This window comes from Myotis nattereri (assembly GCF_964212035.1).
Source record: "Myotis nattereri genome assembly, chromosome: 13".
Lineage (NCBI taxonomy): Eukaryota > Metazoa > Chordata > Mammalia > Chiroptera > Vespertilionidae > Myotis > Myotis nattereri.
The window spans coordinates 27,730,431-27,755,841 of record NC_138088.1 but is presented as its reverse complement, the minus strand read 5'-3'; the positions used below and the strand labels follow the sequence as shown (position 1 = coordinate 27,755,841).

General features: G+C 43.4%; 1 protein-coding gene across 1 annotated transcript in view; it reads right to left on the bottom strand.

Moving 5' to 3' along the window:
• Positions 1 to 11,212: 11,212 nt before the first annotated feature.
• Positions 11,213 to 25,411, bottom strand: part of CCDC6 (coiled-coil domain containing 6) — a gene marked incomplete at its 5' end in the record, with an annotated part of 106,591 nt that continues 92,392 nt past the window's right edge. Inside the window, 3 exons of the mRNA XM_081104607.1 lie at positions 11,213 to 14,532; positions 15,542 to 15,666; positions 23,666 to 23,766. Of these exons, the coding sequence (XP_080960733.1) occupies positions 14,338 to 14,532; positions 15,542 to 15,666; positions 23,666 to 23,766 (421 nt within the window). The 3' untranslated portion in view covers positions 11,213 to 14,337. The remainder of the gene's footprint in view (positions 14,533 to 15,541; positions 15,667 to 23,665; positions 23,767 to 25,411) is intronic.

The window sequence follows — 25,411 nt, the reverse complement described above, 5'->3', positions numbered from 1 at the left end:
AACAGTGTGTCTTCAGATCTAAACTATATTAAACACTGGCTCTGTACAAAGTGTTGAAAGAAAACTGATAAGACATAAGTTACTGAAATATATAAAGATATAAATTGAAGTAAACAAATGCTCATTAAATTGTCGCATTCTTTAGGTTCTAGCTGCCTGTTGCCCTGGCTCAGGCCTGGTAACTATCCTTTTATCAAACTAAACCCTTTTTCAACTAACTGCTGGGAAGCCCCTCACTGCAAACCTCACACAATGGAGTGTTATTCTGCCTAATTGCCAGAAAGTAATAAATCAGCGACCACCAGTTTAATAGATGGGTGAGAGTGCTTAGAGTAGGAATAGAACCTACATTTTTTTAATACTCTGGTCAATTTAATATTTTTGAGTGTCCACTGAATATATGTATCTTTTTAGAATCTATCCACATACTATGGCAAAATATTTTGTTCATTGTATAACTCAAATAGAAATTTTTTAAAGATACAATTTAAGAATTTTATCTTGAGGCATAAACACTCTATTCTGCAGATGACTAGGGAGTAGTTCAGCACCACAGTCCACCACTTCTGAGCTATTGTGGGTTGAACTGTGTCCCTCAAAAATATTTGTGTACGTTTAACCTGTGAATGTGGCCTTCTTCGGGAATACCATGTGACAAAGGAAACAGATGCTAGAGTGATGTGACTCCTAGCCAAGGACTCTCAGGCAATTCTCAAAATGAGGCCCTCTGCTTGAATTCTTTTCCTTATATGTGATTCATATAATCTCAGAAATTCCAAAGGACTTTAGTGGTCTCCTAACATTGCCCTTAACAGATGGGGAGAGAGGGACCCAGAGATTCCAGTGTTTGAGTTCTAGTGTGATGTCTACTGAAACCTCCTTGAGCCAGGCTGGGTGGACTTGACATCCTTAAGGAACTCAGCCAAGTGGGCAAGACAAGGAAATAGACCAACACACTCAACAATTTCCCCAAACCTGTACCATGTCTTGGCACTGAGCTTGCAAATGCCATTCCTTCTGTCCAGCAAACTTTTCTTCCCTTAGTTCCTCACTGTGGATTTTTTTCCATCAGTGAAATCCTAGTTTCAACATTACCTGCTCTGGGAGGGTTTCCCCCTACAATCTAGTATGGATTCCTTGATCCACATGTGTCCTCCCAGAGTGCACTTCGCTTGTCTTTCCTGTAATGCTTTTTTGCCTCTTTTCCCCACATGAACATAAGATCCTGATGACCACTTCCAGACCTTGGTTTCCATTGTCTGTCCCATTCCTAACATAAAGCAGCCCCTCAGGTATTTGGAGGTATGTGCAGAGCACAAGGGCAACAGGTGGGAAGACTGACTGATAACCGAGGTGATGCCAGGGCCAAGTTCAAAAGAGAGGTAGAAATTCACCAAGGAGTCAACAGGGAAAGGCATTCCAGGGAGAGCTCTTAACAGGAGCAACTATGGGAAGAGTTGGTGGGGTGGGGAGGGTAAACTGCATGTAGCTTGCATTGCTGGAAGACAAAGACCAAGGCAGAAACGGCCAGAGATAAAATTGAGATTAAGCAGGAATACATTAAAAAAAACACAACTTTAATATTCTGTTTCATCCTTCCTAGCAGTTTAACTCCAACCAGGTTATTTAACCTCTCTATGCCTCGGTTTCCTCACTTGTAAACTGAAGATCTTAACAGTCATCCTCACATAAAGTTGTTGCAAGGATTGAGTTAACATGTGGGGAACATTTAAAAGAACAAGAGCAAGAACTAGGGAAGTGCTTGCTATTTTTATTATATTAAAGACTTCGTCCCATAGGCCAGCTGGGGGCTCATGCTTCTATTCTCAGCAGGGGCCCAATGTGGTCAGCTTTTCTTTACAAAGATGTGTGGGATTGGGGTTAGTGGAGCAGGTCAGGGCAGAAAAGCAGCTGGAAACTATTTTCTACAACAGCCCAAGAGTGATAAGGACTGAAGTGACTTGGGACAGGAATGGAGGGGGCGAGTAGGATTGAGCAGCCTTCAGCAGGCAAAATTGGCAGGATTTAGTGCCTGGCTAGAATTGGGTGGGAAGAGATTGCAAGCAGTTAAGGATGCCCCCCAGATTTCTGGTTTAGGAAATTTGGACGGGAAAGATACAGAAAGACAAGGAATATATGAGCACTTTCTATGCATCAGACTCAGAGTTAGACTCCTAATGCCAAGAGACGCTGAGGAACTGGCCCAGGGCCACAGCGAATCAGCAAGTGGCCGAGGGAGACTTGAAACTCTGTCTCCAGTGGCCAAGTGGGTGCACTTTCCAACACACTCCATTGCAATCCAGGAAATGGGTCCTACCCAGGGGTAAAATTTCTGCCTTTCACATCACAGCTCTTAACTCATAAAGAGGATCAACAAGGAAAATTCAGGCACTGAGGGAGGTGGGGGTGTGGGGGTTAGGGAGGCTTTTGAACTTTTAGGGCTTCCACACCCAAAATAATAACGTGTCTTACCTCAAGTCGCCTCACATTGGCAAATTCCTTTTGTTCCATTTATTTTAATGTCAAAAGTGTTGTACAAACTTGAATACTTTGCCCCTCACGCCCATTTTTGTTGCTGGAGGCAGATCTCTCAGGTTTATGTCTTACCTTTCTATTAAAAAGTATTGCAGTCTAACACTGCCATTGAGTATAAGAAATGAAGAGCAGAATCTCTGCCTCCAGCCCCGGCCTCACAGCTGAAGGTGGTGGAGGAAGCCCCGGTGGTTTTGATCCCAAAGAAGCTGTGGTTGTGGGGGAGGGGCCAGCGGGAAGACCTGCCTCCGCATGGTCTTCGCAAGGACCAGTTCCCGAGGTCCAGGCCCCTACCGTCCTCTGAGAACTACATCATATAGACACTGAGGTGGAGGGCAAGCAGAGCAGGAAGACTATGATCACCTCCGGCCTCTCTCCCACCCTGACAATGACATCCGCATCAACAGTGCCGACAGCTGGGAAACATTCCTGAGAAGGGGACCCCAGAGGTGAATGAAGAAGCGCTCTGCCTGCCCCAACGTGCCTATCATCTTCGTGGGCAAGAAGGACTGGAGGCAAGACCAGGAGAGCGCTGGCCAAGGTGAAGCAGGAGCCCACTCCGTCTGAGGAAGGCCAGGACAGGGCCAGGATCAGTGCCTTCGGCTACCTTGAGTGTTCAGCCAAGACCCAAGATGGGGGTGTGGGAGGTATTGGAGATGGCCACTCCGGCTGGCCTCCAGCTCCGCCAGAATAAGCACCAGAGGGGCTACCCCATTCTCTGAGATACCCAAGGCCTCCTCCGTTTCCCACCAGTTCTCCCTCCACCAGGGTTCAGAAGCACCCTGTCCCCATCCCCACCCTCTTAAGGCTACATGCTGAAGGCTCCCTGTTTCGTGTCCCTCCAGCCCAGGAAGTGCATGGAGTTTCCCAATCCCCCAACCCCAGGGCTGGTGGTGGCAGGCCCTGCCTCCCCTGAGCACTTTGGGTACCTGAGGCTGTCCCTGCTCTCCCTCCAGAGGAAAACTCTCCTGCGGCTGCCTGGGTCCAGGGGTGGGCCTCTTGGTCCCTTTGGCCTTCCCCAGACCATCATCACACATCAGCACTTCATACATCTCTGGGTGTCTGGGGTAGGGGACTTGGAGGGTGTAACCCAGAGTTGGGGCCCCTGGTATTTCTACTTTGGCTACAGTGGGTAGGGGGCATGAATAAAAAAGTCACAGACTTGGACATGTGTTAAAAAAAAAAAAAAAAAAAAAAAAAGGAGGGAGAGAGATGAAAAACACCCTATGGAATTGTGTATTCAAGCTGTTTTTAAGCATCTTTTCCCCAATTTCATTTCAAAAAGCTGGTTGGAGGTTTGTTTGTTTATTGACTTATTTATATTAAGTAGAACCTGGCTTGATAACTGTGTGTTGAATGAGAGTCCCTGTAGTAAGAAAACCCAGCAAATCCTCAAACAATAAAATTCAAGAAGCAACACATCCCCTTCTCACAAGCTCAGGGCCCCTCCAATTGCCCTTGGAGCAGCAGAAGGAAGTGTTCCTCACACACCAGGCTCCAGACATCCCTGCAAATGCAGCGGGAGTGGGAGAGAGCCTGATCTCGTTGGTACTTAGCGGATTACACAGGGTCCAGGGTGGCTGCGGAGCTCTTGGAGGAAGGGTGACTGGCTTCTTGCAGGGAGGCTCATGCAAATGAAGGTAACTGGCAACGTGCCCGCAAGGAACTGCCCTTTGGTCCTTGATAACACTTATCAGGAAATTAACTTCCTGTCCTTAATCAGCCCATGACTTTTAAAGAGATGAGACTGGCTTGGGCATGTGGGGGACAAAAAGGAGGAAGTGACAACGATCAGTTATCAAACTCTTGTGCAGTGTCTCCGCCCCACCCGGTTTCAATTTCTGGGCATGTTGAGGGAAGGTTGTGTAGCTGATAGAAGCAAATGGTGGCGCGTTTGGCCCAGCCTATCAGATATGTCATCACCTTTTCAAGGTGAGAACTTGATAAGAAGAAGCACAGAAGTACAGCGTTCCAAATCAGATTAGACAAAACAGAAAAGTTCTGAAAGGTAATCTGACATCTTTTCACCACTACTGCCAAGAAAAAGAAAAGGTCAGTTTTTGAAGAACGCAATTGTCTTTTTGTAAAATTGCATTTTCAGAAAGTGAATGTTGACCAAGAAAAACTTAGGGATATGATAAGCTAATTTGACATCTATCATCAGCACAGTCCTGGGGCTGTAAAGCCATGGAATGCAGGAATATATAGTAACAGCCCGCATAATTTGAGAGTTTAACTTGTCCTGAGTTCTAAGTCCCTATTGTAAGAACTTTCTATATAGTGACACATTTATTCCACACACTCGATGAGGAAGCTGAGACGGACTCCAAGTGGGATGCAGTTTACCCAAGGACCTCAGTGTCAGAGCCAGTATCTGAAATCAGGTCCTAGTGCCCATCCTCTGAAGATATAGATAAGTAGCTACAACAAAAGCATGTTTTGATGAAGAAGAAAAAAAAGAAGCCACACCTATCAAATGAATTTACTCTGGTCTCCTTGTAATCAGATTGGACCAGGGGGTAAATCTTCAAGAAGTATAATTCTTAGAAACTGATTAACCTAGAGAGATAAGATGAGTGTTGGCACCCTGTTTATATATAAGTGGAACTTTCCTTCAGAGACAAAAACGGGCTCAAACATGCTTATAGATAATTCCATTTATGGTGCAAACACAAAGAAAAATGTAACTCTTGGTGCAGGCTCATAGGAATTTCAAGTCAAACCTGGCTCTGAGTTTGAAATGTGGGTATTTTTATTCTAACATTGGAAGAGACTCTCCAACGCATAAAATGGGCCCAATTAACATGAATAACCTGCGCTTTGTCTGAATGGTGATAAAACGTATTTAACAATTGAGGATCTTAACATCAATGTAAGGTACTTATTTTCCTAAAGCACACAGAGTAAGAGAGAAAAAATCACTTGGTATTTAATTGCTTTGCAAATGAAATCACTACTTTTCCCCTCCAAGCTGCTACGGTTTCCATCTCAGCAAATCAACTCCTGATGGCTGGGCAGAACTGGTCTAAAGTATCTTTTATGACCAAGGAAATAAAAGGAATTAAGAACTTCTTTTCAGAGGAGGGTCTGGAATTGGAAGAGGGAGCTCCTCAGATTAGGAAGGGAAGATGGCTAGAAATATGGGCACCAGGAGAATGTCATCAAACTTGTGTTGGTTATATAGCTCAACTGTCCCTGTCCTAGACTAGAACCATGTAAAATGAACAAATTTACCCTTAAAAAGAAGTTAGGAGGAGAGGAGAGAATGTTACAGGTTTTCCCCATCCTACATCTATTTAATTACTTTTAGTGAACGCTTTATTTAATAGCCAAGATTAAGTATGCGATGATTCTTTTAGAGATGGAGCTCAGAGCATCAGGAATGTGTTTCCCACACCCATGTGGACATTTAAATTTTTTTTTTTAATTTAAAAAGTTTTAAATTTTGAATCATGCACAACCACCACAGAGAAAATACCCAAAAGTTGAATCTCAGATTTCCACAAAGAGATTGAGTCCAAGTAAAATAAAACCCAATGATTTCCTCTCCCTAATCACTTTTTTAAACTCATGTGTACTAATGGGGTCTCATTCCATACTTAAGTGTAGACTGTTTCTTTTGGAAGCCTCATTACTGAGGTACCTTTTTGAATACCCCAACCCTATTATGGTCCTGAAGTTCTATAAAGTCAACCCAAAACGTAATGACAGCAACATCACATCTTCGCTAAAAAAATCAGAACCCCACAGGATAGCTGCAATCAGTGGCCTTTTCCAAGCGAAAGGGAAGCCCGGACCATGTCAGACTTATTACCTGTGGAAATGTGTAGGTGGGAACAAAAAAGAGAACATTTTCTTGTTTAACTTCACCAGGACATCAATCATGCCAATCCAGTTACCCAGAGTCAACAACTCACAAACCCATAAATTTATGCTCAGTTCAGAACAACTTCTCACCTGTCTCTCATTTTGGAGGGAGGTATATGAAATACTGCTGCCTTGTCCTGCCTGGAGTGGCTCGGGTGGATGGATGTCGTCCCGTACACCAAAAGGTTGCTGGTTGGATTCCTGGTCAGGGCACTTGTCCGGGTTGCTGCCTCCATCCATGGTGGGGAGTGTGCAGCCAATCGACGTTGTGCTTTCACATCAATGTTTCTTTCTTCTCTCTTCCTCTCTCTCTAAAAATCAAGAAACTATTCTTAAAAGTATATTTAGCTGCCTTCTTGCAAAAATTAGAATTTTCAATGGTGGCATCTCTAGCACTGACCTTCCCAAGACTCCATTTTTCCTTTCCATTCTTAGAAATCGCTTGATCCCTTCCTCTCCATTTCTAAAAATTATATTATGGGAATGTTAAACATACAGAAGTAGAGACTAGTATAACAAACTCTCAGGTATCCATCACCTAGTTTAGGGAATCGACATTCCACTTTATTATTAGCTGGACTTGTGCAAGGAACTGCCCAGGCAGGCCTCCTCCAAACGCGCTTTAATTTTCACCTCTCAGCCCTTTCTCCTCCCTCCTTTCTCTTTCTCCTGCTTATTCAAAATTCTAGCCTTGTCAATCTTCCCTCATTCCACAACTACCCTACGCTAGCAGCTCACAAACTCAAAAGCCTGCAGGAACCACACTCTACTCACCTGTGGGCAGAGTGACCACCGTGCTTGAAGGGGTAAGGCCCTATTGCAATCTTTTTCAAGAAAAATCAAGAATCTGAATTTTTAAAAAAATAAAAATCACCGTTTCAAATCAAAGGTGATGGATGTGCTAACTAACCTTATTATGGTAATTCTTTCGCAATATACACATATATCAGACTGTATGTGTTAAACTTACACAATGTTAGATGTCAATTATTTCTTGATAAAGCTTGGGGAGGAAAAAAAGGGAAATGAAGCATGTTACATTTTTTTTTCATTCTTGGGGGAAATTTTTTGTGTATGTGCATGAATACTTCAGGCCAAACCAAATAAATGATGGTGAGAGGTATTTAGTGCCCAAGCCATCCACCTATAGCAGACCTGATGGAATGCATCACACCCCCTTGGCCCACGAAATTTCACCCAACACTCATGCACCTTGCCAGCATCCCTCATCAAACTTGGGGTGGCTTCCCTTGGCTTTGCTACTGCAGGCTTTCAAGGAAGCCTCATGCACAATTCAGAAAATCTGAATGTGGGGGTCATTCTCCCACGAGCACCTCCCACCAATAGGTGAAAGAGTTTGTGTATCCAAGTCTCAGCATTCCTGTCCTCGGGGGGTACAATTCTGAGGCCCCTTCTAAATTATTCCTTGGGGAGACCCCATGGGATAACTCCAGTTGCCCACCATGCTAACAGGCTCATCAACACATCCTTCACTGGTCTTGTCTCATTTTTCCACTTTCTCATTCTACTTTCTGGCATCATCTCTCAAGCAAGCTTCTTACACCAAGTCCTGTGTCAGTCTGTGTTCCGGGAACCCAACCATCACTTGGAGGGGTGCTCTGACCTCTAGGTTTCACACATGCTGTTTCCTCTGCCCCTGATAATTCTTCATTTAATTCTTACCTCTTCTTCAAGAATTTGCGTAAAGACCATTTCCTCTGGAAGACGTCTCTGACCTTTCCTCTCTCCTAATGCTGAGGGATCCTGCTGCACTGTTTCCACAGCCACAATGCTGACACCAGGTGTCAACTGGAAGCTACCAAAGAGAGGAACAGTGGCCTTCTTACCCTCCACCGCATGCCTGGTACTATACACAATGGCTGGCATAATACAGGTTTAAAAAATATTTGTGGAATGAATGCAATTATATTGGAAATAGTTAAGAAGTTACCATGCAAAGAACTTAATACTCTCTATAAAGTTTTAACAGTATGTTCATTGGACCCTAATGACCCCATTCTCATTCTTATTTTGTAGGTGAAGAAACTGAAGCTCAGAAAACTCTTGACTCAGACTGGACTTGAACTCATGGACATTTTCTACTTGGCTACCTTATACCTTGAGTCTTCGTGCCCAACATTAAAGTGACTAATAGGAGTAGTAAGTCAGTTCCTGAGGTTAACAATTTCCGATAGTGGTTCAATCCAGGCAGAGCTATCCCCAGTAGGGGTGGGGGTGGGGGAGCAGGTGGAGAAAAGTATGTCAACTAGACTTAACTTGAATTCCAGGAGTTGCCTTTTTAAAGTCCCTTAGGAACATTTAAAGAGCACAAATCTAAATCCACAAAAGGCTTAAAGCAAGTTTTTTGTTGCTTTAAATTTCAGCTATTGTAATTTTTTTTTTTTGTCTCTAGAAGTTCGATTTGTCTTTTTTTACACTTTCCATTTTTCTTACATGTTTGTGCTTTCTTCTGCCTTCTTTAACACATGGAAAATGTTTATTATAGGTATTTTCACATCTTTGTCTATTAAGTCTATCACCTGCTTCACTTCTGGGCTGTGTCTAACTTTGGTTTTCTTTTTTAAAATGAGAATGTTTTAGATCAATTACTAAGATCACTTTTTGGGATAATTAGTAATCTTGAAAGTTGCATTGTCATTAGTAGGGTATTAAAAATAAGATCTTTAGAAAAAGATCTGAATATATTTAGTTCAATGTAATTTAGAATTAGGGGTGATATGTAAGTGAAGAGAAAAACTTAAGGAACAGGAAATAAGTTTCTCATGTCAACATAAACATCAGACACAAACCATAACTGACCACGTACTGACTTTTTCCTCTATTTCTAAAGGAAAGGTTTAAAAGTTTGGGCCTGGATTAGACATTGGTGACTGAATACAATTGCATTTCCAAAAATTTCCTTGACTTAAATAGCTTATGTGTTTGTTAAAACAAGAACCCAGATTTACTTAGTTTTACATAAACACAAAACATTTGCTAAACCAACCATTTCCATTTTAGAAGAAACATGTGGACGAACACACAGGCTCTAAAAGGCATTAAAGGGAAAACAAGTGCTCGTGCAGCTTAAACTTTACCTGTTTGCTGTTAAAGCATCTAGTGCAAATCCTGTTTTCTCTCAACTCCACCTGAAACCAGAATGGCTCTCTCTGTTACACAGTCCAGAAAACCGAAGCTGGTGGGTGGAAGCAAGACTGGAAATCTGAGGTCCTGGGTAACTTCCTGGTCAACATTTTTCAAGTTACCACTAAACTCTAGCTGCCAAGAGTAGAGAAGCATTTTGAAATTTTGGTCATTTCAATTCACCACGAGTAACCAAATTTAAAACTCACTCAATTAACTATGATAGTTACCGTGGAATCCTGCTTAAGCCAGAGTCCATCAAGGCTGGCTCAAGATTTATTTAGCACTTTTACATAGAAAGGGGCTCAGGGTTAAACCGTTTGAACTCCTAACATGGTATCACAACTGGTTTCCTGAAGACTATGCTCCTAAGACAGCATCCTGCTAAGTACCGTGCTTGCCGCTCAGGACTAACCGCTGGGCCCTTAAATGCAGCTGGCGAGCATATGGAAGGCAACCGATTGTTTCTCTCTCTCTCTCTCTTCCTCTAAGCATGTCCGTAAAGATTAAAAAAATAAAGAAAGAAACAGAACAATACCAGCCCCTTTGAGTTCTCTTATTAAGTTTACTTTCTAAGGCAGCCTTTGGTACTTAGAATCTAAATTTGATATCTATCAGAAGCAACAGGGAAACAATGTTCATTTTCCCACTCAAAGAACAGAAATAAGGTTTAAGGCTCACGAGGTACATTTTAAAAAATTATCTTTATTTAGGTTTCTGATTCAGCACATGTATCAAAGACTAATCAACATAAAGAAGTAAATAAGACATTAATTGGAAGTCTTATATCTCTCTACACTCTGACCGAGAATGTCAAGACTGCCACTATTACAGAACTCCAACCTCATCAAGTTGTAGACCAGCTGTCATGAACACACAGTGTGCACAGGGGTGCAGAGGCCAAAGACAAGCTAGCCCTTGGCTCTCTCCTCTTCCTTGCTGATGTCTTTCTGTTTGACAGTCCACTTTGCTTTCCATCCTCAGTTCCAAATAAAGTCCAAAGCAGCCTCAGGGTCAGCCTGACCGAATACGCTTCCGGAGGAATGCATTCTGGAACTGCTGTGCCTGCAGCTTTGTTTTTGCCAGGATGAAGTTCAGATCGAGATGTACAATACAATCTAGATGACGGTGCAGACTAAGTCAAGAACTAAAGTTGAGCAGTAACCCGAGTTAAGGCATGAATGCACACACGCACACGTGCACACACACAGCACCCACACCACCATGAACATAGGGTTCCTCCAATTGCCTGACGAGAGGCAACCAGGACTTGGCAGTTAACCACAACTGCTGAGCATTCTGGAAAACGCTCCCCATAATTTTATGCTAACAGCTGTGTGTGTATGTTTTATATTTAAAAAAAAAATTAAAGAGAAATAAAGAAAACTAGAAACAAAACAAAAACCTAAAAACCCCTCATTTCTTACAATGGCTCTTGAGCATGGAACTCATGTAGCAGCGTCAATGGCTGGCTCTTTAATAATTTGGAAATAAAAGGTTGTTTTACTATGTATTTCTTTGGTAGTCATCACTACAAAGTTTTCAGTGTTGGTTACCTAAAAGACAAGTACTAGACAGAAGATCAAGTTACACAGAGAAATTTCTTCTGTACTGATTAAGATAAAAATATTGAGCTCTCGAAGCACAAGTTACTATGCTTTTTTTTCTTGTCTTACTGGGCACCCTCTACAAGCAAGGCTTCGTGCAGGAGAAGTTTGTGCCTACCTAACAAAGGGTGATACATATTCTATTGTCCTACAATTGAACAGGTAACAAAAATTCACATTGTCAATTATTTCTGGTCAAATCAGAAGCCAATTACAAAGGGACAGCAGCACTTGGTGTCAAAGCCACATTCTGGTCACACATTCATTCCATGGTTGTGGTCAGTATCTCAGAGCTCAGCATTTAAGGCTCCTTTCAATCAACGAAGGAGCAAGGTGAATGAAATCTTAAATACTTCCACCATCTGCAAATTTCTATAATTCTGCCTGAAATGCCAGCATGCTCTTGAGAGAAAAGCAGGTCAGAGCCCAGAGAAGTGTCAGGTATCAGGTAAGCGAATTTGGTTTCGCGTAGAAGGCATGGTAACCTGGCAATGAAGTACTTATCCTATTAGCAGCACAGTGGTAGCCAAGGGTCTCTGTCAGCAAGACAGGAAAATGAAGCTACTGAAGCTACTATTGCTCCCGCTGGCCTTCGAGATGGCTACGGGTTTTTCAAAGGCCTTCCGGGAGTCAGTCCCGAGTTACCCTGGGCGAGTGGGCAACAGGAATGGCAGTAACCACGGTCAGCCCCGAGGAGAAACGGCTGAGGTGAGTCAGCTTCCCATGGGTGGGGGGGGCTCTTGCCTCTCTGAGCTCGGGGTCTGAATCTGCCTTGGCAGGCATTGCCCAAGTGCGGCAGGCTCCACACGGGGTCACAAAACACTTTAAAAAGACACGAAACAGCGTAAATTCAAAGGAGTAGTGTTTGTTCTATCAGTTCTGAATGTCCGCAGGGAGAGGACGTTAGATTTATGGTGAGAAGGTGCCGTCTGAAGGAGCTGTGTTCTAGTTTGAAATGAAACGACCAGCCTAGGGGACCCAGCACTCCATCTGGGGAGACGTCTGAATGCCAAGAACCTCGTCTCTAAAAGGCATTGGTCAGGAACTACTTGCTCACCCCAAGTGCTTTGTCATTCTCCAGACGGCGATGCTCTGACCTTGTGCTTTCGGGAGGTAACAACTACACTGACAGGCAGCAGAGGGACGGTCACTACATGATGGACTTCCTCGTTTGAGTGCAAGACACTGTCCAACAGCACTGAAGACTATAATCTTGTAGAAGATTCTTGTAAACATAGGCCATATTTCTCCTCTAAGAAAAACCAAGAAATGTACCATGAGGGCAAACGTTGTTTGCCTACTCTCCGAATGCCGCGAAATGGCAATGTACCAGGAGGGACAGTGAGCTGTTGGTGACATCCTAGGGTTTCAGCTGACCCCGTCTGATCATATTAAAAACCTAAAGCCTCAGTAATAATATGCCAAGCTTCCCCCCCTATTTGAGAACTGTACTATGATTATGTATATTACACACACATTATAAATAAAATTTATATAGACGTACGATTTCTTCCAAACAACTGAGGAGTGACGCTCTCCGTTTGGGGGTGGGGGTGAGGGGGTGGAAGCAGGAAGAGGTGACAAATCCTATTGTTGCTTTTACTCTCAAGTTCTTAAAATGCTAGTGAAACACTATTATTCAACAAGACTTTTTTTCTTTCTGTGACTCTTAAATATGCATTCAAAGGCAAAAATGAAGGTTTCTATACTGTACAATATTAAATATCTACAATGTCATGGTTCCTTATTTTTAGGAGTGTGTTCAATAAAGAGCTAGCTATTAGAGATGGTTGTCACAAAACATGGACTCTTAAAAATTACTGATAAATTAACTTTCAGTCCTCTGATTATATCCAATGGATACACATTCTCATCATAAAATATACATTCTCTAGGTAAGGTATTTCCATCCACAGCATATATAAATATGCAAACACAGGTGGTAAAAATCACTTTACTACCAAAGTACAAAACAGTAACTGCCGAAAAGCAAAAATAAAGATGTTGCAGTCTTAAGAAAAGAGTGACTCACAGTGTTCCACTTCGAAGTGAAACCCAATGATTTATTTGTGCTAAATGCATGGGGATAACGTATTCAGAATATACTTCTTTGTACACACTGCACTTCTTATACTGGGCGAAATAAGCAGTCACCAATACTAATGTGCTACTTTCCTATACACCTCTTCTCTCGTCTGCCAAGCAATAAAGTACTGTGTGGCCATTATGCCAAGATATTTCTATAACATTCATTTCAAATAGTATCTTCTAATAATTTCGCACCTTTAAAATATTTGTTCAAACTCTATTTTAGGGAAACACAAATAAAGACTGGAAAGGGAAAATAGCTGTTGTTTGTTATAATCGCATTGCCTTCTGTAGCAGAAATCAAACAGCACGCTCTAATCAGCCATCGCAACCACGGTGGGAGGACAACATTTATGGACGTATGTGAGAGGGGGCCAGTTTGGGAAGATTAACATTAAGGAAAAAGAAAGAATCACACTTTAATATACAATAATTACCCATCCCATGTAGGTGGAAAAGGTACAGCCATGTGATCCATTACTTTTGGCTGTTTTAGAAGAGACGTGGATGTTGATCTACACTGAAAATAACCTATAAAAAGGGTATCTGTAGAAAGCAATATTAACAGTCTTGGGCACTGATCCATCTAACTTTCCATTCTCCGCTGAAAGCTAGATTTCCAAATTGTAGTGCTGAACTATTGGTATGTTTGGTAAACACCATTCTAATGCGGGGGAGGGGGTTGGTGAGAACAGCTCAGTAATTTTTCGGCAAATTCATGGGGGGAAAATATAAAAAAAAGATATCCCTTTTTATTTTACAAACCTAAAAGCCAGGAAAATGAAGCTCTGGGGCCAAGCAAAAAACGGCACACTGCTGCTGAATTACCGAACAACGCAAAGCAGAGGTTCCAGCCGAGGAATGGACGCATGTGTCGATTCAAGTAAAACACTGATGGAAAGAGTCGTCTGGTTAGTGTTGTAACCCACAACACTGGCTGCGTTTCCGACAAACATTTACAACACAATTAATAGTGAAGCCTAGATAACCTCAGTGCAAATAAGTCAGATCCAAATATGCCAGGGGAAGAAGCCTTTGGCATTGAGTAGACGGCTCCACAGTACGAGTCCCAACATGAGATTCAGACTAAGCACATGCATTAAGGCTGGGAGGAGGGGTGCACCGAATGTGGCGAAGGGGCGGGCTGCGTGGTGGCTGCCGAGGGGACCGCGGGCTGCATGGGTGGTGGAGGTGGGGGCGGAGGCGGCTGGACCGGGCTCTGTGTGTTGGGAGACGGAGGCGGCGTGGGCCGTTTGAATTTGTCAGGACTGTTGCTTCTCCGTGGCGAAGGCCTCTGTAGAAAGGACAGGAGCAGTAGGTCAATTTAGGGACAGACAATTCATTTCTTCCACAGCTCTCAAGAGCTGAGGCCAGTGAAATTCTGACCAGCGATTTCCTTGTCCATCCCTACTGATTTCTAAACTAGTAATGAAAACTCCAACAAAGTCAGGTTTATGCCTAACACCTATGAAAAAGCAAAAACACTATGAAACTTGCCTTGACCAAAGTATTGGACTTGTCCCCTTCAATAAATCAGTCCTAAAAGTAAGGCAGAGCTGTCACATCTCCCTTACATTAGCACTAACAAAAGTTTTCAATATCCTAAAAGCTCAAGCTAAACCAAAAACGTTCCTGCTTTTACATAGAGCCCTCAAACCAGCAGAACAGCTTCAGAAAAACCTTAATGCTCTTGAAGAATAGTTTCTTGTTTAAAGATTTCCTTACTGGGAATAGCTTGAATGCAGTCTTGTTCTCAAACCCCTATTAGCTACATTTCCAATTGCTCTATTAGTCAACTAAATAACCAGTTCTAAAGAAAAAAAGATCCCCTGAGTGAGGTTTGAACCAGATGCACTTGAGGTTCCTTCTAATTTCAGGAGGAAAAATTCTGCGTGAAACTAGAAACAAAGCTAATTTCAGAAAGCATATTGAGGGCCAGTGAACTGTGAAGGTGCAGACAATAAATATTCTAGACATTATGGCAACTAACAGTAATTGGTTATGGCAAGGAGCTGGCCAGAGTTCAATCAAGGCATTGGCTAGAGTTCAAAGTAAGTTTCACAAGGGTGATTTTTCAAGGAAAGTGAAATTGAAATTTTGCTTCAGGGATAGATTTTAGTGTCAACACCAGAATTCAGTATCAGACTGTTAGGAAGTCTCTATGTAGTTTTTAAGGTGAACTGGTGAAGGGAGGGAGGGAGGAAGAATGGTGAATGTCTAAGGGCATCGATCCTGGTCTCCTAAGGAGGATCAGTGAGACCGCCATCTGGGGTAAGTGCTGCTTCCCACCACATGGTACTCACTGTGATGCCGTGGGATGCTCCCATATGCTGCACATGAAGACCTGGGGAATTATAGTAAGACATGCCGGCTCTCGTCAGTGAAGTTGGTGGCGTGAAACCAACCGTGTGACTTGCATATGACAGACCTGAAATATAACAAGACCTTGTAAGCATGATTTCAAACTCAAATTATCTGTTGTCCTTGACAATCTAGGAGGCTCCAAAGTGAAGAAGTTCTCAGTCACCCACAAAAATGAAAATAGATGAGGTGCACAATGGGCTAAGTGAATGGCCTGCTGGGTGACAAGGGATGTAAAAGTCAAGCCCTGGAACAGAATAGAGAACCAGAAATAATCCCATGCATACATGGTCAAACGATCTTCAACAAGAGCGCTGAGAATTCACCATGGGGAAAGGGTAGTCTCTTCAACAAATGGTGTTTGAAAAACTGGATACCCACATACAGAAGAATGACACTGGACCCCTAACCCCCATGTTATACCACACACAAAAATCAACTAAACATGGATTAAAGACTTGAATGTAACACTAGAAACTGTACCACTCCTAAAAGAAAAAAAACAGGGAAAGGCTTTCTGATATTGGTCTTGGCAATAATTTTTCAGATATGACACAAAAAACACAGCCGTAAAAGCAAAAATAAACATCAAACTAAAAGCTTCTGTTCAGCAAAGAATACAATCAATGGAGGTAACCTACAGAATGTGAAAAAACCTTTACAAATCATGACTCAGATCCGCAATTAGTATCCAAAATATATAAGGAACTCCTACAACTCAATAGCAAATAAATAAATAACCCGATTAAAAAATGGACAAAGGCCTATTCTCCAAAGATGACCTACAAATGACAAATAGGCATATAAAAAGATGTTTAACGCCACTAATCATCAGGGAAATGCAAATCAAAACCACAACGAGATAGCACCTTACACCTCTATTAGCATGACTATTATACTATGCGACAGTAAACAAAAAAGGATCTCATCCTTTGAGACAGCATGGAGGGACCTAGAGAATATTATGCTAAGCAAAGTAAGCCAGTCAGAGAAAGACAAGTATCACATGATCTCAATCATATGTGGAATCTAATGAACAAAATAAACTGATGAACAAAGTGGATCCAGAGACACAGAAGCATGGAACAGACTGTCAAATCTTAGAAGGAAGGCGGGGGTAGGTGGGAAGAGATCAACCAAAGAACTTGTATGCACATATGCATAGTCCATGGACACAGATAATGGTGTGGTGAAGGCCTGGGGAGGGGAGGAGGGCAGAGTGGGCTAGGAGGAGTCAATGTTGTAATACTTTCAACAATAAAGATTTTAAAAATAAATATGTAAGTAAATAAATAAAATTTAAAAATATATATATGTAAATGTTGGCAAGGAATGTGGAGAACTTTGAACCATCGTGCACTGCTGGCAGGAATGTACATTGGTGCAGCCACTATGGAAAACAGTATGGATTTCCTCAAAAAATTAAAAATAGCACTACCATCTGACCCAGCCATCCTATATCTGGGCACTTATGCAAAGAAATGAAATCAGGATATTGAAAAGCATTTTGTGCCCCCATGCTCACTGCAACAGTATTCACAGTAGCCAAGATATAGAAACAACCTAAATCCTAACAATAGATGAGCGGATGAAGAAAATGTATACGTACAATGAAATATTCTTCAGCCTTGAAAAGAAAATTCTTTTTAAAGAGAACACGAATGAACCTTGAAGACATTATCTATACTAATAAAAGGGTAATATGCTAATTAGACCAGGAGACCTTCCGGACGTCTTTCCGGACAAAGCCATGGTTGTGGGACCGAGGCAGAGGCGGTTAGGAGCAAGCAGGTCAGGAGGGGAGGGCAGTTGGGGGCAAGCAGGCCAGCGGGGAGGGGGAGGGGGAGGGGCAGTTGGGGGGGGAGAAGGCCAGCTGGGGGGGGTCAGTTAGGGTGAGCAGGCCAGCAGGCGGAGTGGTTAGGGGCGATCAGGCAGGCAGGCAGTTAAGAGCCAGCGGTCCCAGATTGCGAGAGGGATGTCCGACTGCCGGTTTCAGACATCACCCGAGGGGGTCCCAGATTGGAGAGGGTGCAGGCCGGACTTGAGGGACACCCCCACCCCCGTGCACAAATTTCATGCACTGGGCCACTAGTGCTAACATAAGCCAGTCACAAAAGGACAAATACATATATGAGGTATCTAAGTCAGACTCATAGAGGTAGAGAGGAGAAAGGTGGTTGCCAGGGGCTGGAGGTAGGAAGAGATAGGGAATTGTTCCATGGGCAAAAGTTTCAATTATACAAGAATAAGTTTTAGAGATCTGCTGTACAACACTGTGTAATATACAGTTAAAAATTTGTTAAAAGGGTTGATTTCATGGTAAGTGTTCTTATCCCAATTAAAAAGCAAAGTGAACCCTTGCCAGGAAAAATAATGAGACAAAACCACTGTGTGTGCTCATGCACAGGTGCGATCAGCCGTAAGGCAAACAAAAACCACCACAGAACTTTGCAACCGCAGGATACTCAATGAAGAAAACAAAAGCCCTATATATGTCAATGTTTCCCCAAAGAAACTGATATTCAAGGAAGAAACAAGCCCTAGCGCACTGTAATGTTCTACAGTCTCCACCTAAGACCCGAGAAAGATCTCCAAGTGTTCTACAAGTGCATGCCCAGACTCCCCTCACTATTAGATAGGGCTGGGTCGAGGTCCTAACAGTTGTTTTTTTCCAAGCATTCCTAACGTGGTCATCACCCACGTGCAGTCAAGCAGCGCTGGCCAGTTCTCGTTTGGTGCTGTTGGTCCGGTGGTCCAGAGCATCACTTACTTATCACTACGTAAACGTGGCTATCTTTACATCTTTGTGTTCCCAGCATCTACCAGGGTCTCTAGCACAGGTCAAGCTCCATATGAATGAATGCAGTAAAAACGGAAACAAAGGAGCAATTTGGGGAGTTTGGGTAGAAATATCTACTGTCAATCACTGTGTTTCCAAGATCAGCTGTTGGATGCCAAGCAACATGAACTCTCGGTAGGGCTTGTGTTTTCTCCATTGAATAGCCTGAAGGTGCAAAGCTCTGTGGCGAGTTCTGCTTGCCTCTTTTCTGAATTACATCAAAACCAGAAGCAGTTGGGGAAGCTTTCCCACATTGTACAACATGTGGAAAACGTAGCCACGACGTGGAGCCACTAAGCCCACCTGTAGCTGTCCTGTCCCGGAACTTGCTGCGCTGCCACATCCACGGTTAAGGGTTTGCTTTATTTCTTGGTTTGACTAGCCATAGGTGCTGCTTTCTGTTTGATCTGTTTCCATTTCTGATTGTGGATATTCGGCCCACGTTTACTAAATGGAGGCTGGGGGTAAAGTGCAAGGCACTGGGAGCTGAGTGGCCATTCCCTGTGATGTTTATGCAGGGAGCGGGAAGAAGAGGTTTCCTTTGAACAGCTTTGTGGAATATACAATCCTAAGTCCATTTCTTATGAAAGCAGCGAAATTTAAGAGAAATACTGTAAAAGTGGATTCTTATCCCAGGTAAGAGAAGCTCGGAAGGTTCAATTCATAATAACAAAAATAAGACCCAGCTTATTTTCTAGTATTATAAGGTTTATTATTATGTTAAACTGCTAATCAAAAATCTTCAAAGACTCCTACTGTTTATCTAAATTTAAAAAACTTCTCCTCTCTGGCTATTATAATTCTCTTCTTTGGCCTATGCATTTGGCTCCAAACTATCTCTTGATGTTCCCGGTCAGTGGTTATCAAAGCCCTCGACCAACCCAAATCAAATGAATCAGAATCTATGGGGAACAGGGTCCCAGGGCAGCCGGTGTGAAGAATCACAGTGACCTTATTTATCCCTTGATTCTGACCTCCACATCTCAGTTCATACTGTGCCCTTTGCCTGGGATAGCTTCTCTTCACACAGGACGTACTAGTAACTAATCCTCCTACTCCTCAACCCCCACCCGGGTCAATCAGGACCTCACGCAGCCTCCTGGAAGAGGCCAAGAGCCCAGACTCCACAGCCGACTGCCACCTTACCTCAGCATCTAGTTCTGCCACTTGGCATTGAGCCACTGTGGACTTCTACTCCTTCAACTGTAAAATGAGATTATCGGAGTGACCTCTCAAGGTTGTTGTGAAGATGAAATGAGTTAATATTGCAAAATGCTGAGAGTGCCAGGCACCAAGTGAGGGCTCAGTAAGTGTCAGCTTATGAAGGCCCACCTCAAAAGCTCTGAAGCTGGTAGCTCTCTGCTATTTGAACCTCTTTTTAAACTATTTCGCTTTTTTTATTGTAAGTTATTTTAAAATAGTTTATAATTCACAAGAAGCTATAAAAATACTACAGGGTTCCCATGTACCCTTCCCCCAGCTTCCCTGAATGACATCTTACATAACCACAGCACATTATCAAAACCAGGAAACTGGCATTGCTCCAATACAGGTGACGACTATTTGGATGTCATCTGGCTTTACTGTATTCTTTGTGTGTGTGTGTATGTGTACAGCTCAATGCAGTTTCTTCACATGTACAGATTCGGGTCACTGTCACCACAACCAGGGCACAGAACTGCTCCATCACCACCCACCAAGAAACTCCTTTGAGTGAGTCTCTTTAATCCTAACCCCTGGCCAGGACCAATCTGCTCTCCAGGATTGTGATTCTGTCACAATGAGAACGTTATAGAAATAAAATCACACAGTATGTAACCTTTTGAAACTAGCTTTTCTCATTCAGCATACACCCTGGCAATCACTGGAGAATGGAATTAGAAACCATGTGGGTGTGCATGGTGGGCAGTGGGTGGGGTGCACACCCTGTTTGAAACTTAATTATTCCTCGCCCTGATGAAGGCACATGAAAATATACTAATTGGGAATGTCTCTTTCTTAGTCTGTATAAAATAATGGACGACCTGGAAAACACTCTCCCCACAGCTAATCCACATATACAAGTCCACATATAATGAACAAGGAGATCTTTCCTAAGTTCTAGGAAATTTACCTTTCAAATTGTGAAACAGGATTCAACATATCTCAACAAGCTGGTGAAAATGCAAGACTGCCAATGTCGAATGGTGAGGGAGGGAGAAGAACCAACGTGCCTAAAGTGGAAATAAAAACTGCAGGAACAGCATCATCCCACTAAGGAGTGATTCTCTGAGAACCACAAAGTCTCCCCCCCGACAAAAAACAAAGTGAGAGAAGTGGGGGTTCAGGAAGAGATTAATCAGAGACCTTATATGCATGTATGCATAACCCATGGACAGACAAGAGTGCAGTGAAGCCCTAACTGGTTTGGCTCAATGGATAGAGCGTCGGCCTGACGACTCAAGGGTCCCAGGTTCGATTCCAGTCAAGGGCATGTACCTGGGTTGCGGGCACATACCCAGTAGGGGGTGTGCAGGAGGCAGCTGATCGAAGTTTCTCTCTCATCGATGTTTCTAACTCTCTATCCCTCTCCCTTCCTCTCTGTAAAAAATCAATAAAATATATATATTTTTTAAAAAAAGAGTGCAGTGAAGGCCTGGGGAAGGGGCAGGAGCTAGGTGGAGGGGGTCAACGGGGGCTGGGGGGGGTGGAGGCAAAGGGGGACCCCTGTAATACTTTCAACAATAAAGATAAAATAAATAAATATAAAATGTAAAAAAGAAAGTGAAAAGAACACATGAAAAATAGGACTGCAATGGACTAGAATAGGAGTAATTCTGCTGCCAAATAGGAGATACAATCTACTTTGATGATATTATAGAACTTAAAATAGGATACAAATATTCTCTCTTAGCCTGGATAAAAGAAAAAAAAAATCCTGGTGTTATTTATTATGTAGTTTAAGGGGAAACCAAATAGCTTATTTATACAAGCAAGCCCCACACTATAGGGACAGGGTGTGATGAAAGTCAAAATTATGAAAATAGTATATCTTCTTCAGAACACTTGTTATAAGAGAAGTTTAATGTTGCCAACAAAGGTCTGACTTTATTTGTCAATGACCACAACATTATATTTAATGAACTGGAAATTACATGCCTCTAAAGATTTCTTTAGGCTTAAATACACAGAACATTAAACTACAGGTAATAATGAATCGGCATCACCCACCAACCATAAAAGCTAGTCTCCATCTTGCTTCTTCCTATGTCATGCCTTCCTTTTAGGTCAGTAAATGAGGGAGCAATAAAGACCTTGATCGTGGTAATGAAACCCAAATGCTCTTTGGGGAGCACTGAGCAGCAGCTAAGAAGGGAAGCTTTGGGAGAGGCGTAAAGGCCCCTGGGAAGGAGGAGAAACGGTTTCAGGAATATCCTCTGGGCAGGAACACAAGTGATGACCATGACACAGATCCAGGCAGAAAGTTGTCTTTGTCGGCAAACAGCCTCTCTCTATGCGGCTGGATGCCAGCGACAGTACGCTGGACATTTGTGAGCGCACCGCCACAGCCACGCTTGGTTGTAGGGCTTTTGATTTCACCTCTTAAAAACGAACAACCCAGAGCGTCACCGAGCTGGGCTGGGTCTTACTCTCACAAAACCAAGCCATTCCTACCTGGCGCTTTCCCTCTGGCTACCTGCGATGCTGCAGCACCTCCCCTTTACCAACCTCAAGAACAGACGATAGGAGAGGTCACCCTAACAGGAGGCTTGTTTACTTCCCCAAACCACAAGACCTTTACTGCCATTCCCCTTCCAAGCAGTCACTCCTCCTCCACTCCCCCCACTACACACACACACACACACACATCCTTCCCCCCACCTGTTTAAAATCTGTTTAGCAGCAAGCACAAGTTCAGTCTCTTCACGTCAGTCACAAGACTTAACCTTTGGCTGCTACGTTTCATTCCTTCCTCCCCTCCACTCGCCAGCCAATCGTCCTGGCCCCGCTGCTTCCTTGTTCTGCCTGGCTGGACCGTTCACCTGCCCTCCCAGCCTGAGAGCCCCATGCTGTGCTGGTCCTGGAGCCAGAGACCCCGGGGAGAGTTTCTGGGGTCAGATGAAGACAAGCACGCCTTTGAGGGAGAGGCTTCTGAGGAGCAAAGCCAGCTCCTTCTGCATGGCCTCGTACGAGGGCCGAGTCCCACTCACGATCCACTGAAAAGAGCTCTCAAAGAACCCTCTGGGAGGTGTGCAGGAAGCAGCTGATCGGCGCTTCTCTCTCATCGATGTTCCTATCTGTCTAGCCCTCTCCCTTCCTCTCTCTGAAATCAATAAACACAACACCGGCTTTGCAACAAGACACGCCCTTCCCCACCATTTTCTGGCCATGAGACTAGTAGCTTCCGATTCACTGCATCCTCAATGTTAACATGGGAAAAACAGTGCCTAGGTTAACTCTTTGGCGAACAAAAATTAGATACTATAGGTAGAACATAATGAAAAAGCCATAAAATATGTGCTATTTTCACTGTCCTTATATATGTATTTATAAATACCCAGGTCCTCAAAGTGCTCTTTGAAGCAGCATCACCATCTTATTAGTTCCCATGTTAGTGAGTCAATAAATCTTAAACCTATTAAAAAAATAAAAAGGATATGCTATGATGCATCTTAAAAATCTACCCACGGTTTTGTCAATGCATCAGCATTTAAAATCGCAGACAAAGACAGTCTTTTAAAAACAGTTTGGGGAGTTAAATTCCTTTTAGACTAAAAAAGAGAGAGAGAGAAACACCAGTTCCCACTATAACATTTACGCTTAAAAATTACAAGTTAAGCCCTGGCCGCTGGCTGGTTCCTCAGTGGTTAGAGCATCAGCCTGTAGACCAAAGAGTTGCAGGTTCAATTTCTGGTCAAGGGCACGTGCCTGCCCCTCCCATAGGGGTATATGCAGGAGGCAACCAAGTAGATGTTTTCACGTTGTCGATGTTTCTCTCTCTCTCTCCTCCCTCCTTTCCACTCTCTCTCTGAAAATCAATGGAAAAAATATGCTCGGGTGAGGATTTAAAAAAAACACTACAAGCTAGGACTCAGGCTTGATAGTGATTTGTTTTTATGTTCTCAAAAACACATGACCACCCTCTTCTCTGTTTACAAGACTTTTATCTGATAAAAGGGAACACATTCAGGGATGCCTAGTAACGTACCAGAAATCAGTCCCAGAAGCAGCGAGCACAGGTACTCACCCGGGGAGATGGGCCTGCTTGAGCTTGGAGAAGGAGTGTAAGGGATCGGGCTGGACACAGTGCGAGGTCTTAGTCCTTGCGCAGACATCTCATTAAAACACCTAAGAGGAAGGGGGAGATGATCAGCACCGCCTGCATGTCAATAGTTCTTAAGAGAGCTCTGATGAGCAAATGCTTGGGGTTCACATCCCAGTGTGTAGAGAGCGATGCTGTAGCTAGGAGACACCTATGAACATGGGCTCTTGCGAGTCACTGCTCAGCAAACCTCTCCCCAGGGCTTGGGTTGGGGAATCTGGAGCTCCTAGCTCAGCATGGGGACCTAGGGACACAACAGAGAGGCCGGGCTTCTCTCCATCACACAGCAGCTATAGAGACTCCACCTCTACTGCCACAAGAATTACAGAGACGTCCGTGTTTTAATGGCCACATTTAAACTGTTCTTTGAAACAAACCCAAACAAGCCCTCTGGGGTCTGTGTGATCAAACTGAAGCTTAAAGATACGTCTTCCTGTGAACCAAATGTTGATCCTGTACAAGGCAAGCCTTCTTAATTAACAAAGTCACACGATAGGATGTGACAGAGGAGAAATTACTGTGTGAGAGACGTCCTAGTAAGTTATCTTCCACAGGCCTCGCGGCCAAAGGAAGGAACGGGCTGGGATCTGTGTCCCGGGGAAGATCTCAGCCCTGATACTCAATCAGTTCACGAGTGGAACTTTAGCGCTGTCACTGCTACGCTGGCTTACTCGACAGGAAGAAAGCCATGCTGCTGAGTCTGACATACACCTCTCACCTAGACATCCACCACTGACTCTTCTCTGCTCTGTAGAGCAGCCCCCACGGAGGCACAGGCTGGACTTCTTGTATGCTACCATCCAGCCAGCAGCTAAGACGGCTTCTTGGTTTTTGAGGAATAAACACACTTGTAGATGCCTCAAGTGTCTATTTTTTTTTCTCCCAAATGTGGTATCATCATTCCCGGTAGGGAAAGGAGATGATGTCTTTATTAGGAAGCTGTACTCTGCCTGAAATACTCTGACGTGCAAAAGATAAAGCAAATCTTCTGGCGTGCATACCAGTTCTGGGAAAAAATGTTCATCTGGAGCCTGAAGGAGCTTTAGTCGTGTCACCATAGTTGGAGGAAATTCCAGAGCGCATCTGGCTCAAGATCAAGCACAGGGTCCCGTGTGTGCGAACAGACAGTCTGCTCAGTGCCTCAAAGTAGTTAATAAAGTAGTTTATAGGGCTGATGTGTTTTTTAATCCCAATGGTTTTCAGAGGATAAGAATTTCAGAGAGAATGGGGCACTATCAGAAAGAAATCAATGAAATTCAGAGGTAAGAATAATTTTATATAAACTTTTGAGACCGAATACTCTTTACTTCTATTCACACGAGGAAGCATATACATAGATTCTTTAATTAGGATGCCCCATTACTCTGTTTTTATCCTTTTTTTAAAATTATAAAATTATAGACCTTCACTACCGAAAAATCTCAAACTTTTCTTGAAATGACAATACCACTGTCCATAGCAATTTGGCCCGAAGCCTTGTTAGCGCCCTGGATCTAGTCAGTAGCAGAAACAAAAGCAGAGTGCTGCTGTGTAAACACTGCCCACATACTCTCAAGCAGCGTGTTCTGACATCCCTGGCACTAGCAGACCCTGGTCTCAGGCACGGGCTCCTCGGCCTGTGGAGGGGCCCAGAGGAGGCTCGGTCCCACCTCCCACACTGCGATACCGACC